This window comes from Mesoplodon mirus, assembly GCF_964341445.2.
Source record: "Mesoplodon mirus genome assembly, chromosome: 4".
NCBI classification, from domain to species: Eukaryota; Metazoa; Chordata; class Mammalia; order Artiodactyla; family Ziphiidae; genus Mesoplodon; species Mesoplodon mirus.
This window is the reverse complement of record NC_138979.1, coordinates 73807785-73824564: the sequence shown is the minus strand read 5'-3', so window position 1 is coordinate 73824564 and position 16780 is coordinate 73807785. Positions and strand designations below refer to the sequence as shown.

The following is a 16780-nucleotide window of genomic DNA, read 5'->3' as shown; positions in this document are numbered from 1 at the left end:
CCGAGTGGGGGGGAGGTGTGGAGAGTGACCTGTGCTCGCACACAGGCTTCTTGGTGGTGGCAGCAGCAGCCTTAGCGTCTCATACCCGTCTCTGAGGTCCACGCTGTTAGCCGCGGCTCGCACCCGTCTCTGGAGCTCCTTTAAGCAGCGCTCTTAATCCCCTCTCCTCACGCACTAGGAAACAAAGAGGGAAGAAAAACTCTCTTGCTTCTTCGGCAGGTCCAGACTTTTCCCCAGACTCCCTCCCGGCTAGCAGTGGTGCACTAACCCCCTGCAGGCTGAGTTCATGCCGCCAACCCCAGTCCTCTGCCTGCGCTCCGACCGAAACCTGAGCCTCAGCTCCCAGGCCCGCCCACCCCGGCGTTTGAGCAGACAAGCCTCTCGGGCTAGTGAGTGCCGGTCAGCACTGATCCTCTGTGCAGGAATCTCTCCGCTTTGCCCTCCACACCCCTGTTGCTGCACTCTCCTCTGCGGCCCCGAAGCTTTCTCCCTGCGCCACCGCAGTCTACGCCCGCGAAGGGGCTTCCTAGTGTGTGGAAACTTTTCCTCCTTCACAGCTCCCTCCCACTGGTGCAGGTCTCGTCCCTATTCTTTTGTCTCTGTTTATTCTTTTTTCTTTTGCTCTACCCAGGTATGTGGGGAGTTTCTTGCTTTTTGGGAGGTCTAAGGTCTTCTGCCAGCGTTCAGTAGGTGTTCTGTAGGAGTTGTTCCACGTGTAGATGTATTTCTGGTGTATCTGCTAGTGTTGGAGGGTCTCCTGCAGAGGCGGTGGGAGGCTGTGTCTCACGGTGAGGACCTGGTGTTAATCTTTAAAAATGTTTGGTAATACTCCCCAGTCAAAGTATATGGGATAGCATATTTCTTTTTTGGAAGCTTTTTAATTATAAATTCTATTTCTTTTATAAATACAGTGCTACTCAACTTATCTGTTTTACCTTGGCTAAGTGTTGTTAGTAGGTTGCTGTTTTCAAGGAATTGGTCCATTTCTTCTGAGTTATTGAATTTATGAAATAACGTTGTTTACAGTAGTCTCTTACTGCCTTTTTAAAAAAGAGATTCAAGGTCTATGTAGCACCTCTATCATTCCTGACATTATTTGTATATATTCTTTTTATCCTTTTTAGTCTTTCAAGAAGTCTTTCAATCTTACTTATTTTTTTCAAAGAATCAGCTTTTTGTTTCATTGATTTTTTCTTATTGTTTTTGTTTTCACTTTTATTCACTTCTACTTTCATTTTATTATTTACTTCTTGACAAGGATTTTAAAGCAGTTCTCAATAAAAAAATGCTTCAAGGAACAGTTACAAACATACTTGAAACAAAGGGAAGCATGAGAAAGTCTCATCGAAGTAACAGAAAATATAAAGGAAAACCAAGTGGAAATCTTAGAATTAAAAATTACACTAACCAAAATTTAAAAACTCAGTGGAGTTTTATGCTGTTTCTCTCAACAACAGAATGGAGAGAATTCATGATCTGGAAATTAATACAGTAGGAACTGTCCAGTCTGAACAACAAAGAGAAAATAGAGTGAAGAAAACCAAAACCAAAACCAAAACCATGAATGTAGGTAGCCTCAGGGGCCTGTGGGAGTCTAATGAAAGAGCTAACATTTTTGTCATCAGAATCCCAGGTGGAAAGGAGAAAAAGAAAGGTGCTGAAAAAGCATTCAAATAAATATTGACTGAAAATTTCTCAAATTCAGCAAAAGACATAAAATACAGATTTAAGAAGCTGAGCAAACACAATACAGGATAAACCCAAAGAAATTCATATCAACACAAGTCATAATCAAACTTTTGAAAACTAAAGACAAAGTAAAAATTCTTAAAGCAGCAAGCACAAATGATACCTACCAATAGAGGATAGATAATTCGAATCACAGCAGATTTCTCATCAGAAACCATGAAGAACAGAAGGAAGTGACACAACAGTTTTCACTTGCTGAAAGAAAATAAGTATAATTTGATAGTTATTTAGTTATATATTTATTCTATAATTCTATATTCAGTGAAAATATCCTTCAGAAATGCAGGGAAAATCAAAATATTCTTAGGTAAAAGAAATAAGAAAATATTATCAGCACCTACCCTAAAAAATGGCTAAAGGGAGTCCTTGAAACAGAAAGACACGAAAAGAAGAAATCTTAGAACTCCAGAACAGAAGAGAAACAATAGAAAGGATATAGGTAAATACAATGGAGGCTTTTCTGTTCAACTTTGCTAAATTATGTTTGAGGATTGGAGCAAAAATTCTAACATTATCTGATGTGATTCTCAAAGTATATAGAGGAAATATTTAAAACAATTAAAAATGGGGGATGGTAAAGGGACATAGAGGTAAATAAGATTCTTGCACTTCACTCGAATTTGTAAAATATCAAAACTAGTGATAAATTATGCCTGTAGAATGCAATACTCAGAGCAAACAATAAAAAAAAATAAGTGAAACAGTAAAGTAAAAGAGGAACAAGAAAAGAAAGAATCCTCCAAATTTTTCTTTATCAACTCTACACAATATTTATATGAAAAACATTTAGAACACAAAATAGAAAACCGTAGAAAAATATTTTAATAAAATCCATGCTAAAATATTCAACAAAAAAGAAATTTGTCAGTAAACTTTAAAATAACACATTGTGACCAAGAGGAGCTGGCTCCCTGAATGCCAGGCTAGTCCAATAATAAGAAACTAATATGATCAGTTTAACAGAGCAAAGAGCAACTACTAGATCAGCACCGCAAGAAAGACAATTCAATACCCACACCCATTCCTGATTTTAGAAGAGCTGAAAACCTTTAAGGAACATGAGTGGAGTGTCAAGTTATACAATTAACATACAAAAATCAGTAGCTTTTCTAAATATTATATATATGTATATATATACCTTTATATATAAAGGAAGTAAAGATCATATTTTCAAAAATAATAAAAAAAGATACATTACCTTGGTATAAGCCTTAAAGGAAATTTTCAGGGACTATGTGAACAAAATCTCCCAATTCTACTGGAAGACATAAAAGAGGATTTGACTGAATAGGAACACACACATTACTTTTGGATAGGATGACTCAAAACTATAATTTAACTGCCCTAAATTAATTATAAATTCAGAGCAATCTCAAAATAGTATACCATCAAGATTTGGGGGGGAAACCTAACCAAAAAACTCTAGAATTCATCTGGCTTCTAGTTTGTAATAAAAGAAATGTTGGAAATAAAAATGTGAGATGGGCCAATGAAATTTGGAAGTAAAAGAGTAGAGATGGGTCATTGACCCAACCATATTAACACCTATTATAAAGTTATTCAAATTAAAACAGGATAGTATAGGATAAGCACTTCAGTGAAACAGAGTGGAAAGTGCAGAGAGGCATGAGACACAAAATACATATGGGAATTTAAGGGTGGCATTTCAAACACAAGAAAAAAGAAATAGAATTCAGCAAATGTCTTGGGGGAAAACCAGCAACCATTAAAAAAAATTCCTTCTCATCTTACTTCTTACATCAAAATAAATACCATCTGGAGCAGAGAATCAATGAATCCATGGAAGCTGTAAAAAGAAGCATGAATGATTTTTTACGTATACTTTTGTTTAGGGAAGACTTTCCAAGCAGGAAGCAGACTCCAGAGACTGTTAAGGAAAAGACTGCTGTATTTTACTACGGGAAAAATTAAAATTCATGAATGGACTCTCCCAAATTACTACATATAAAATCATAAGACCAAATGCAAGCAGGAAATTCTATATTACAGATGATAGAAGTCAATCTCCTTACAGTGGGCTAATAGAAACCTAAGGAAAAGAACAATAACCCAATAGAAAAATGGGTAAGCAAGTAAAAGAAACACAAATGTTCCATCTAATTCACATTAAAGAGATGCAAGTCAAAACAACAATAAGATATTAAACAATATTAAACAACAATAAGATATTAAAACTCTCAGACTGGAGAAAAGGTCAAAAGTTGATGATTCCCATTTCAGAGAAATAGCTACTCTCAAACACTATCAGTAGCACTTAAATTTGTGCACCTTTTTTGGAAGGCAATTTATATCTATTAAAATGAAAACTGCATGTGCCTTGACCCAGAAATCTCACTAGTGGAAAATTACCCCACGGGAATTATAAACAATTAGAAGAGTTGACATTTATTGAGTGCTTACTGTGTGCTTACTGAAAAATGTTTTATGTGGATCATCTCATTTAATCCTCAACATGACATAATGAAGAAGGTTCTGTGCCCATTTTACAGATGAGTAAACTGAAGGTGAAGAGATCAAGAGACTTGCTCAAGGTTACACAGTAAGTAACAGAGTAGGGATTTTTAAACCAGGCAACTTGGGTTAGATACTTCCACCGAAGGATGTTCATGGCAATATTATAAGAGCTAAAAACTAGAAACCATTCAAGTGTCCAACAATATGAGACTGGTTAAATACTTATGACAAATTTCTAAGGATTACCTGGCAGCTCTTACAGAAATGAAAGTGATCTATATGTGCCAATATGGAAAGATCCCTACAATGCATTGGTGAGCAAAAAGCAAGGAACAGATCATGTGTAGACTTAGAGTGCAGATCTTTGTGTTTAAAAAGTATATTGTATAGTGCTGCCAATTGCCTATATGGAGCCTTAGTGCAAATTAGTTAAAGATGCCCCCTCTGGGTGTTCACAGTCTCAGGGGCATACACAGGAGGTGTTTCTATTTTCATTTCCCCCTCACCTGAGCACATTATAGCAGAGTTCATGGATAAAGGTAACATGAGTATGTACATAGATAATGTAAGAATATACTGCGAACCCAGATCACCAACCCCACACAGCTCACTGTCCCCATTTACATGACTTGACTATTCCACTGTCTTCATTAGCATAACTTTACGATTCTAGTAGACTTTTGCCAGGCAAATAATTATTGTTTATTTCAGAACCTTCTCTCAAGACCCATCAACTCCTCAATAGAAAACATCCACATAGTTTACTGCATAAGAAACTTATGATTCCTTGAACCCCTCACTTCAAAATCTTTCCCTTGCTGCCTTCACCAGTCTTAAACTGTTATGTTCCTTAGCTGATCTTAATTAAGTCTTGGCGTTGAAAGACCCATAAAACAAACTTCAAATTCTCAAAAATAATCCAACCTTGGCCTTCGCTCACTGAGCATTGCCAGTCCTCTCTAGGTGCTCTGTCTTACTGCCATGGGCAATCACCTCCATCCGTCTCAAAAACAAGCTGCACTGGGGATGTTTGGGGAGCTGGCATTCCACAACAAATTCAGGCTAAAATAGGCATAAGAATGTTTCTGGATGGAATCACAATGAACGTTAAGAATGTTTCCCTTTTGCAGAGAGTTTTTCACTTTTCATTTGATACATACATTATTTTTACATTATTTGAATGCACTCTTATTAGTACTACTTTAAATGCCAATGGGGATTATATGGTAGTGAGATTATAGGCTTTTATGTATATCTTTTTTTTTTTTTTTTTTGCGGTACGCGGGCCCCTCACTGTTGTGGCCTCTCCCATTGCAGAGCACAGGCTCCGATGCGCAGGCTTAGTGGCCATGGCTCACGGGCCCAGCCGCTCCGCGGCATGTGGGATCTTCCTGGACCAGGGCACGAACCCACGTCCCATGCATCGGCAGGCGGACTCTCAACCACTGCATCACCAGGGAAGCCCTATGTATATCTTAAGGTAGATACCTTTGGTATTAAAGTTTATATAAAAAAGAAGAGACTGGGACATTAGCTGTCTTAGAAAGGTAAGAACTTAAAAGTAGCTAGCTTTTTCTTTTTCATTTTAACAACTTCCAAAAAATTATAATATCTATACAGAACAGCATACAAATCCTAAGTGTGCAGTTTGCTGATGTATCACAAATTGAACACACTCATGGAAGCACCACCATGGTCAAGAAGCAGAATATCAATAGCACCCGAAACCCCCTTGGGCCCCATCCAGGCACAGTCCCTCTCTTCTTCTCAAAGGTAACCACTACCCTGACTTTTACCATCATAGATTGGTTTTGTCTGTTTTTGAACATTATAATAAATGGAAACATAAAGCATCTATTCATTTTGCATTAGAGTCTTTTACAAAACATTAAGATCGTAAGAGGAAGCTATATTGTTGCAAGTACCAGTTGGTTCATTTTAATTGCTCTACAGTATCCTGTATTGTAAATAGACCACAATTTTCCATTTTACTCTTGATGGACATTTGGGAAGTGCCCTTTAGAGTTGTTAACATTGCTGATATGAACATTCATGTGCATTCTTTTGGTGCTTTTATGTGTGCCTTTCTGGTATGTACTTAGGAGTGAAATTACTGGGTTATGATATGTGCATATGTCTAATTTTAGGAAATGATGACAAACTATTTTTCAAAGTGGTTGTAACTGTTTATACTCCTCCAACAGTGTGTGAGTTTCCATTGTTCCATGTGATTGCCATTTGGTACTATGAGTCTTTCTAATGATTAATGAAATTGAGCACCTTTTCATATGTTTATTGGACATTTAGATATGGTGTTTTGTAAAGTGTTGGTTAAGTGCCTGTTCATTTTTTTATTGGGTTGTATATTTTTGGGGGGGTGAGTAGGACCTCTTCATATATACTGGATATGAGCCCTTTGTCAGTTATAAGTGTTGCCAATTATTTTCTCCAACTCCATGACTTGCCTTTCCACTCTCTTAATGATGTCTTTTGAGAAATAGAAGTTCTTTATTATCATTTAATCTGATTCATTAATATGTTCCTTTACAGATAATTGTCTTAACCAGTCTTAATCCTTGGCAATTCTGTATAAATTTACACACACATACAATGTGTGGGGATTTTTTGCATTTACATTTGTAGTAACAATTATTTCCTTTTGAGCCTTGTAATTGTTATTTATTAAATATTATATTGGCTGGGATGAAAAACACAATGTTGAATATATTCAGGATGATGGGCCTCCTTGAAGATAGTGGACATTTTTTGTCTCAGTGATAATCCCAGGGGATAAAACTCAATATCTCACCATTATAGCATTATATGATACTGGCTTTACACTTTTTGAAGATGCTATTTATCAGATAAAGGAAATTCCTTCCTACTTTTCTGTGAATTTTTTTTTTAATGAATTGAGGTTGAATTTTATATAAGGCTTTTGAAGATTTGGGTTTTCCTTTATTCTCTTAAAATGGTTAATAACATTGACTTTCAAATAGTAAATCAACCACATGCCCCTGAAATAAACCCAACTTGTTTGCTGTGCACTGTCTTCTTTACATATTGCTGAATTCAGTTTGATTTTGTTTAGAAAATTTGCACCTATGTTTATGAATGACTTAGCCTATACTTGTTGGGTCTTTTTCTCCTTATACTCTTGTCAGATTTTAGTATCAAGATTATGCTAGCCTTGTAAAACAAATGTGAAGTGTTCCTTCCTTTTTTCTCTGGAAAAGTTTGTGTAATACTTCTGTTAATTCTTCCTTAAATATTGGAAGAATTCACTGTATAAGCCATCTGAGCCTAAAAATCTTTTTAAGGGGGGGCATATTTTAAAATTTCAGATTTAATTGTTTTGTATAGAAGGCTATTTAGATATCTGTTTCTTCTTGTGCCCATTTTGACAAGCTGTATTTTTCTAGGAACTTACACATTTTATTTACATCTTCAAATCTATTGACATAAAGTTGCTCATGATATTCTCTTATTATTTGTTCTTTGTTTTATCTATAGTGACAGATCCTTTTCATTCCTAATATTGGTTATTTGTGTCTTTCTTGATCAGTCTTGCTAGGATTTTATGAATTTTTTTCTTTTAAAGAACCAACTTTTGGTTTTGTGATATTCTTTATTATATGTTTGTTTCCTATTTTATTAATTTCCCTTTTTACTTTTTTTTGAGATATTTAGATCATTGATTTTCATCAGCCTTCTTATAAAAGCTTTATTAAAATAATTAATTAATTAATTAATTAATTTTTTGGCTGTGTTGGGTCTTCATTTCTGTGAGAGGGCTTTCTTTAGTTGTGGCGAGTGGGGGGCCACTCTTCATCGTGGTACGTGAGCCTCTCACTGTCACAGCCTCTCTTGTTGCGGAGCACAGGCTCCAGACGCACAGGCTCAGTAGTTGTGGCTCACGGGCCCTGTTGCTCCGCGGCATGTGGGATCTTCCCAGACCAGGGCTCGAACCCGTGTCCTCTGCATTGGCAGGCGGATTCTCAACCACTGAGCCACCAGGGAAGCCCCTAAAGCTTTTAATATTAAAAAATTTCCTCTAAATTTGTCACTAGTTGAATCCCATATACTTTTTATTATATATATGCATATAATAATATTACATATTATTTTTTATTATAATTCATTTTAAAATGTTTTATTTCCATTGTGATTGCTTCTTTGCTACATTTAGAAGTGCATTACTTAACTTAAAAATAGGTGATTTTTCTTGTCTAATTTCACTGTGATCAGTGATCATACTCTATATGATTTAAAACCTTTGAAATGTTTTGGGATTTGTTTTAAGGCCTATCATGTGGTCAGTTTGGGTAAATGTTCACATGCACCTGAAAAGAATGTGTGCCTGCATTTGTTGGGTACAGTGCTCTCTCTACATATGTCATCTGGGCCAATTTTGTTCATTTCATTGTTCAAATCTTCTGTATTCTTATTGCTTTTTGGTTGGCTATCAGATACTGAATGGTATGTTAAAACCACCCAAACACAATTATGACTTTGTTACTCCTTTTAATTGTAAAATTTTTCTTTATATATTTTAAAGGCATATTATTCAGTGTATACAGATTTAATTTTTAAATATTTTCCTGGTGGACTGATCCCTTTCACTGTTATGAAACATTCCTCTTAATACCCACTAGCTCTTCTTGCCTTTGTCTGATATTAGAATAGCTACGTCAGCTTTTTGGGGATAGAGTTTGCATGGTATACCTTTATCCCTCCTTTTACTTTCAACATTTCTTTTTGCATATATTTATAGCACATCTCTTGTAAGTAGCCTATAGCTGGAGTTTTAAAAAATCTGATCTGGTACTCTGTTCTTGCACTGGATGTAATTACCTATATATTTGGATTTGGTAATTAGTACTGCCATTGTACTAACCAGTGTAAAACTCTTACAATGTTTTCTATTTGTCTTGACTGCTCTCATGTTTCCTTTTCTCCTTTATTATTTTATTTGAATTTATTTTGGAGTAAATATTCTGTATCATTGTATATTCTCATTTATTAGCACATAAAACTGCTAGTAGGAATAAAACCAAGTGGGATCACACAGAGTCCTGACTGCTCTTCAGAAGCACCTGGACTTGGTTAAAATGCAAATTCCTTTTTCTTATCCCAGAAGTACTGAATCTAAATGTGGAGCAGGCAACAGGCAAGGTGTGTTTTAAGCTCAATAGGTAATTCTGATGGACAGCCAGTTGAACCATCAATAGACCCTATTTCCTCCTCCACCTTTGAAAGGTAGGTATAGAAAAGGGGGCTGAGAAAATATCTTTAGGACCATGCCCCTCACTTAGCACTTCTACAGGGCCTTGTGCTACAGGGCTCAGGCGCTGTGACCCAGGTTAGTCTCCAGCCCACAAGCATCTGTCTGTCTACACTGTGCACAGCCAAGAGACTCAGTCCCGTCAGGCCCGACCTGTTACTTCTCCTGTCTGGTGTCTGGTACCCCAAGGCCAGCGGCCGTAATGTCCTAACTTGGCTCTGTTCTCCTCACTGCTCCCCCTGATTCCCTACAGGGTGTTTCTAGAGGACTGGCAAATCTTTGTTTCCACCACTCAGTAGGACTAGTAATGATCTCTAAGAAGCCAAACAATGTGTATGCTGAATCTACTCAGTCACCACACATGCTGGGCTCTGTCTCTGTTTTATTGTAAGTCATTACCATTACAATAATACTGGTGGCATGGTGGACTACATTTTTATAAAGTCATCTGGTATACACTATGAGCTCTTGTTTCCTGTAGAAAGAGAGGTTACCCTTAAAATTAACCACAAAAGCCCTAAAAATGTTACAAAATATGCATCTCTACCTCTTAAGAGATAGTTTAGTGCTTCCAGCTGTATCACAGATAGTTGAAATTGGCATATCTATTTTACCTTCGATGTTCAAATAAGAAAAAAAAAAAAGAACTGGAGGATAGAGCAACAACTAAACACTTTTATTACCTAAAGCAAGAAGTTATTTGGTACAGAGACAAGACCAAAATAAATCAAGGAAAAAACTGTCTGTTAACTGGAACATAAAAATAATATCTTAGTGTGATCTTTCACCAAAAAATATATATATATAAATATTAATAATAATTCAACAGCTACGCCCTAAAGTGACTGGAGGCATTTGATATTTATAATATATATTACACATATAGTGTTATTGTACTCATAAATGCAAATATTATGCAGAGAAACCTGACACATGTTTTTCTGTTGTTCTAACAATTCCTCAAAGAGAGATTTTGTTGGGAAAGAATTTTGAAGGTTTTTGTTTTTGTTTAGCCTGAAGGTTTTAAAAACATCTTTTTACTGAAAAACAACAAAAAAAAAGCAGACACCTTTACCTTATACAGTGTCCTTTGTGCTCCAGAGGCTGCAGCCCCCATTGGTGGAGTCTGTGTGGGCTTTACTAGTCCCCACAGTCTTAGCTTCCACTTACTTGGCTTTATAATACGGGCCCTGAGCAAAACAGGATGAAGATGCAAAATGTGACCCAAGAATATGAGAGATTGGGTGGGGAAAAGTTGCACATTTTGCTCAGGCTCTTCCTCTACAAGGCTCTGCCTCTCCTCAGTCAGTAACCTGAGAAAGTCTCTGAGGTCTGCCCTGCACGCTGGCCTCAGGAGATGTATCCCTGTGGAGGTCGAGAGGTGGCTACTGACCCTCCAGCCCCTACCTGCCCTCCCAGAGAGGTAAGGCAGCCCCAGGAGCTGACATTGACTCAAGCACCTGTCCTTGGACATTCTCAGGGGTGTTTTCCAGCCCTTTGTTTTGTTCTGCTTTACTGTCATGCACTCTGATTGGGTTGGAGAGCAGGGGTTTAAAGTTCAGAGTCTCTTTGTTTTTCCAAGACCTCCTTTGATCAGGAGCTCAAACGCATGCCCCAGAAACTGGGCTTCCTCGGTGATAGTGGCTAGGGGAACAACCTGACTTGGGTCCAGTGCCCCCAGAGAGGCCCCCAGGTGGACCCTATGGCCTGCTGGGTAGCTCTGCTGGCCTGAAGGAGGGGCTCAGGGCCACAGTAGGGAAGCATACCTTTCAGAGAGGAAATAAGTGAGAAATCAGCAAAGGACAAGAAGGAATGGGGCCCAAACTCCCTCCCCTTGGCCATGGAGCCTGAGGGACGAGAACCTGGGGGATTTGAGAATTACCTTTGGGAAGCTAACAAATAAACAGTTACCAGATAAACTGGAAACAGCTTTCTGGGTACTTGCATGTTTAGGTATTTCCAGACACATTTAAATGGAATTCTTCAAGACTGTGCCTTTTGTTCAGGGCTGTTCAGTGCCAAGTTTCACCAGGCTTCTCTCCCAAACGGGACTGTGATCACAGTGCAAAGAGGGTCAGGTAACAGCAACACCATAGCCTACAGTGTGCACTCTCACTTCCATTATTATCTCATTTGATCCTTATTCCAACCCTGTGAGGGGGCGGGGCAAGGCTGGTTATTCCCATTGGAGAGACGAAGCACACGGCATGGAAGGTTTAAACACTGCCCATGGCAGAAAGGGGTCCATGAGCTCTGGAAGCTTGGCCCCCTGGTTTGGTTCTGCCACCACCATTCCATTGCCACCTTTAGCTCATTTTTGGGAAATAAGCTACTCTCTGTGGCCAAATGCACCTGGAAAAAGTGGGTTGACTTAGCACTTCCCAAAGTATCCTGAGGACAGGCAAGGTGGGAAGGGGAAGGCCTACAACAAAGTGGGCTCCAAACGTCTAAATTCATGAACAGAACAATTAGAAGTGGAAGGGTTCTCAGGAGACATCTTTGAAATCTGAGTCCTAACTCCAGTAAAATCCATGGGGATGCTTATATTTAACATTTTAACACAAATTAACATTTTGTTAAATACATCTTAGGAGGGGGGGAAGGTGCTGGTTAGAAAGAGGGAAGGGCAAAATCTGTGGTCCCTGTGGGTCCTGAGGCCACAGCAATGGAGGAGAGAGCACTTCCAGCTCCAAGCAACCCTTGCAGCACACCGTGTGCCAGGAGCTATGCGGGCTTCAAGCTAACAGCCATGCTGACCATTGGGAATGAGGTGCCTGTTGGCCCCGAGGCCATTCTTCAAACGTCTGTCTCTTTGCCTTTGGTGGCTTATTCCTTCTCCTCCTCTTCCTCTTCATACTCATCCTCATCATCACTTCTCACGTCCTGGACATTCTAAACAAAAGAAACAATGGGCTGTGAGTGACAACCTTCCAGAAAGACTGTTGAGTGAATAAGCAAACAAATGGGCCCAGTTTAGAGACATGGCTCCCTTCAGAGAAAACACAATATTCAAACAACCAAACATTCACCAACATAAAACATATCATGGATCATAAAATAAACCTTAACAAACTGAACGAATCAAAATTATGCAAAGTATGTTTCAGGTCCTAATGGAATTAAGCTAGAAATCAATATAAAAAAATAATGGGAAAATTTCAGAACACTTGCAAATTAAACAACACCCTTATAAATAATCAGTGGATCAAAAGAGTAAGTCTCAAGGGATACTAGAAAACATTTTGAATTAAGATAAAAACACATCAAATTTTCTTCAGTGTAGTTAGAACAGTGCTTAAAAGGAAATGTATACCATTAAATGTTTATATTAGAAAAGAAGAAAAGTCTGTAATAATATGAGCTTCCAACTTACGAAACTAGGAAAAAAAAAAAAGAAAGAAAAGCAAAATAAGCCCAAAATGAGCAAAAGGAAGGAAGTAACAGAGATGAGAAATCAATGAAATTGAAAACAGAGGTAACCTGAGTAGTCTTAAAACTATGAAAAAAATTAAATATGTAGTTTAAAATCTTCTGAAAAAGAATAACAGGCACAAATGGTTTCACTGGCAAATTCCATGTAATGTATAAAGAAGAAATAACACCAAATCTCCACAATCTCTTGCAGAAAAAAGAAGAGGGATCACATCCCAATTTATTTTATGAGGCCAGAATTACACTGATACCAAAACCAGACAGACAGTATAAGAAAATACAGCTAAAGATCAATATCTTTAATGAACATAGACATTAAAATCCTTAATAAAATATTCCAAATCAAAACCAGCAATGTATAAAAAAATTATACTATGCTAAAGTGGGATTTGCCCCAGTAATGCAAAGCTGGTTCAATATTTGGAAATCAATGAATGTAATCCATCATATTAATAATCTAAAGAAGGGAAAAATGATTATATCAATTGATGCAGAAAATCATATGACAAAATTCAACATCCATTCATGATAAAAAAATTATAAAGCTTCTCTACAAAGAAGGAATAGAAGCTAACATCATACTTAATGGTGAATAACTGAATGCTTTCCCCCTAAGATTAGGAATAAGGCAAGGATGTCCACTTTCACCATTCCTATTCACATTGTACTGGAAATCCTAGTCAATGAAATAAGGCAAGAAAAAGAAATAAAAGTCATACAAATTGGGAAGAAAGAAATAAAAGTGTCTCTATTATTTATGTACAAAATCCCAAAGAATCAACCAAAAAACTCCTAGAATTAATATGTGAGTTTAGCACTAAGGCTGCAGGATAAAAGGTCAACACATAAAATCTCTTTCTTTCTCTCTCTGTCTCTGTCTTTCTGTCTCTTTCTTTCTCTCTCTGTCTCTCTGTCTCTCTCTGTCTCTCTCTCTCTCTCTCTCTCTCTCACACACACACACACACACACACACACACACAATCTTGAGTTCTAGACACTAATGTAGTAGGCTAAAAAATGTCCTCAAATTTATTAGGTCCTAATTCCTAGAATCTGTGAATGTTACCTTACATGGCGAAGTTTTTTGCAGATATGATTAAATTAAGGATTTTTTTTTTTTCTTTTTGCGGTATGCGGGCCTCTCACTGTTGTGGCCTCTCCCGTTGCGGAGCACAGGCTCCGGATGCGCAGGCCCAGCGGCCATGGCTCACGGGCCCAGCCGCTCCGCGGCATATGGGATCCTCCCAGACCGGGGCACGAACCCGTATCCCCTGCATCGGCAGGCGGACTCTCAACCACTGTGCCACCAGGGAGGCCCTAAATTAAGGATTTTGAGATGAGAGATTATCATGGACTATCCAGGTGGCCACTAAATGCCATCACATGTGTCTTTATAAGAGAGGCAGAGGGGATTCAACACAGAGGAAAGGCAATATGAAGATAGAGGTAGACATTGAAGTGATGTAGTTACAAGCCAAGGAAGGCTGGCGGCCACCAGAAGTTGGAAGAGGCAAAGAACAGATTCCCCACTGTGTGTGAAGGGAACACAGATCTGCCACACTTTGATTTCTGCTCAAAACTGACTGTAGACTTCTGACCTCCAGAACTGTAAGAGAGTAAATTTCTGTTTTTTTAAGCCACGAAGTTTGTAGTAATTTGTTATGGCAGCCATAGTAAACTAACATGACTAGCGATGTCCAATTAAAACAGAAATTTAAAAGTCAGTAACATTTACAATAGTTTCAAAAAATAAAATACTTAGGTACAAGTGTAAGAAAGCATGTATAGGATCTGCATGTAAAACCTACAAAACTCTGAAGAAAGAAATCAAAGATCTAAATAACTAAAGAGACATAATATGTTCATGGCTTGGAAGTTTCAATACAGTAAAAATGTTAACTATCCCCATATTGATCTACAGATTCCACATAATACCATTAAAATCTTAGCAAGATTTCTTATAGATATAGACAAGCTGATTCTAAAATTTATATGGAGAGGCAAAGGAACTAGAATAGCTAAAGCAATTATGCAAAAGAAGAATAAAATTGGAAAACTCGAACTACCCAATTTTAAGACTTTACTATAAAGTTATAGTAATCAAGACTGGATAGTATTAGCACAGGGGTAAACAAATAGGTCAATGGAACAGAATAGAGAATCTAGAAATACACCCACACAAATGCTGCCAACTGAGTTTTGACAAAGGTGCAAAAGCAATTTAATGGAGAAAGGATAGTCTTTTCAACAAATGGTGCTGGAGCAAGGAGAAATCCATAGGCAAAAAAGTAAATTTTAACCTTACACATATGTTAACACAAAATGAATTGTAGATCTAAATGCAAAATATAAAACTATAAAACTTTTAGAAGAAAACCTACGACCTTGGCTTGTGTAATGAGTTCTTAGACAAAACACAAAAAGCATACTCCATAAAAAAATGATAAACTGGGGCTTCCCTGGTGGCGCAGTGGTTGAGAGTCTGCCTGCCGATGCAGGGGACACGGGTTCGTGTCCCGGTCCGGGAAGATCCCACATGCCGTGGAGCGGCTGGGCCCGTGAGCCATGGCTGCTGAGCCTGCGCGTCCGGAGCCTGTGCTCCGCAACGGGAGAGGCCACAACAGTGAGAGGCCCGCGTACTACAAAAAAAAAAAAAAAAAAGATAAACTGTACTGCATCAAAATTAAAAATGTTTGCTCTGTGAAAGATACTATTTAGAGAACACAAAGACAGGTTACAAACTGGGAGATAGTAATTACAAATCCCATATCCAAATTGTATGGATAATAAAGAATTCTCAAAACTCAACAATAAGAAAAAACATTAAAAAAATGGGAAAATATTTAAAAATACACACTTCTAGGAGGATATAGGATGTCAAATAAACAAATGAAAAGATATTCAGCATCATTAGCCATTAGGAAAATGCAAATTAAAATCATGATTAGATAAAACTATCATAAGAATAGCTAAAATTAAAAATCCTGAGAATACCAAGGATGAAGAGTAACTGGAAGGAATTCTTATACACTGCTGATGGAAATGCAAAATGGTATAGACACTTTGGAAACAGTTTTTACTTATAAAGGCAAACATACATATACTGTATATCTCAGCATTCCTACCCCTGAGTATCTACCCTAGAGAAATGAAAATTTATATTCACACAAAAACAAATGTTTATAAAAGCTCTATTCATAATTGCCCCAAATTGTAAGCAACCCAAATGTTCTTCAACAAGTAAATGAATGGTACATCCATACAATGGAATACTACTTACCAATAAATAGGTACAAACTACTGACATTTATAAGAAGTTGGATGAATCTCAAAAGCATTATGTTAAGTGAAAAAAGTTTGTTTCAAAAGGTTACCTGCCTTTCCAACAAACAAAAGTCCAAGACCAGATGGCTTCACAGGTGAATTCTATAAAACATTTAGAGAAGATCTAACACCCATCCTTCTCAAGCTATTCCAAAAAATTGCAGAGGAAGGAACACTCCCAGACTCATACTATGAGGCCACCATCACCCGGATATGAAAACCAGACAAAGATATCACAAAAAGAGAAAATTACAGACCAATATCACTGATGAATATAGAATGCAAAAATCCTCAACAAAATACTAGCAAACAGAATCCAACAACATATTAAAAGGATCATACACTATGATCAAGTGGGATTTACCCCAGGGATGCAAGGAATCTTCAATATACGCAGATCAATCAATGTGATACACCATATTAACAAACTGAAGAATAAAAACCATATGATCATCTCAACAGATGCAGAAAAAGCTTTTGACAAAATTCAACACCCATTTATAATAAAAACTCTCC

The 16780-nt window shown here is 37.5% G+C and overlaps 1 protein-coding gene across 1 annotated transcript in view; it reads right to left on the bottom strand.

The window, feature by feature from the left end:
• Nucleotides 1–10347: 10347 nt before the first annotated feature.
• CERS3 (ceramide synthase 3) overlaps nucleotides 10348–16780 on the bottom strand; it is a 97925-nt gene continuing 91492 nt past the window's right edge. Inside the window, exon 11 of the mRNA XM_082619139.1 lies at nucleotides 10348–12400. Within this exon, the coding sequence (XP_082475265.1) occupies nucleotides 12335–12400 (66 nt within the window). The 3' untranslated portion in view covers nucleotides 10348–12334. The remainder of the gene's footprint in view (nucleotides 12401–16780) is intronic.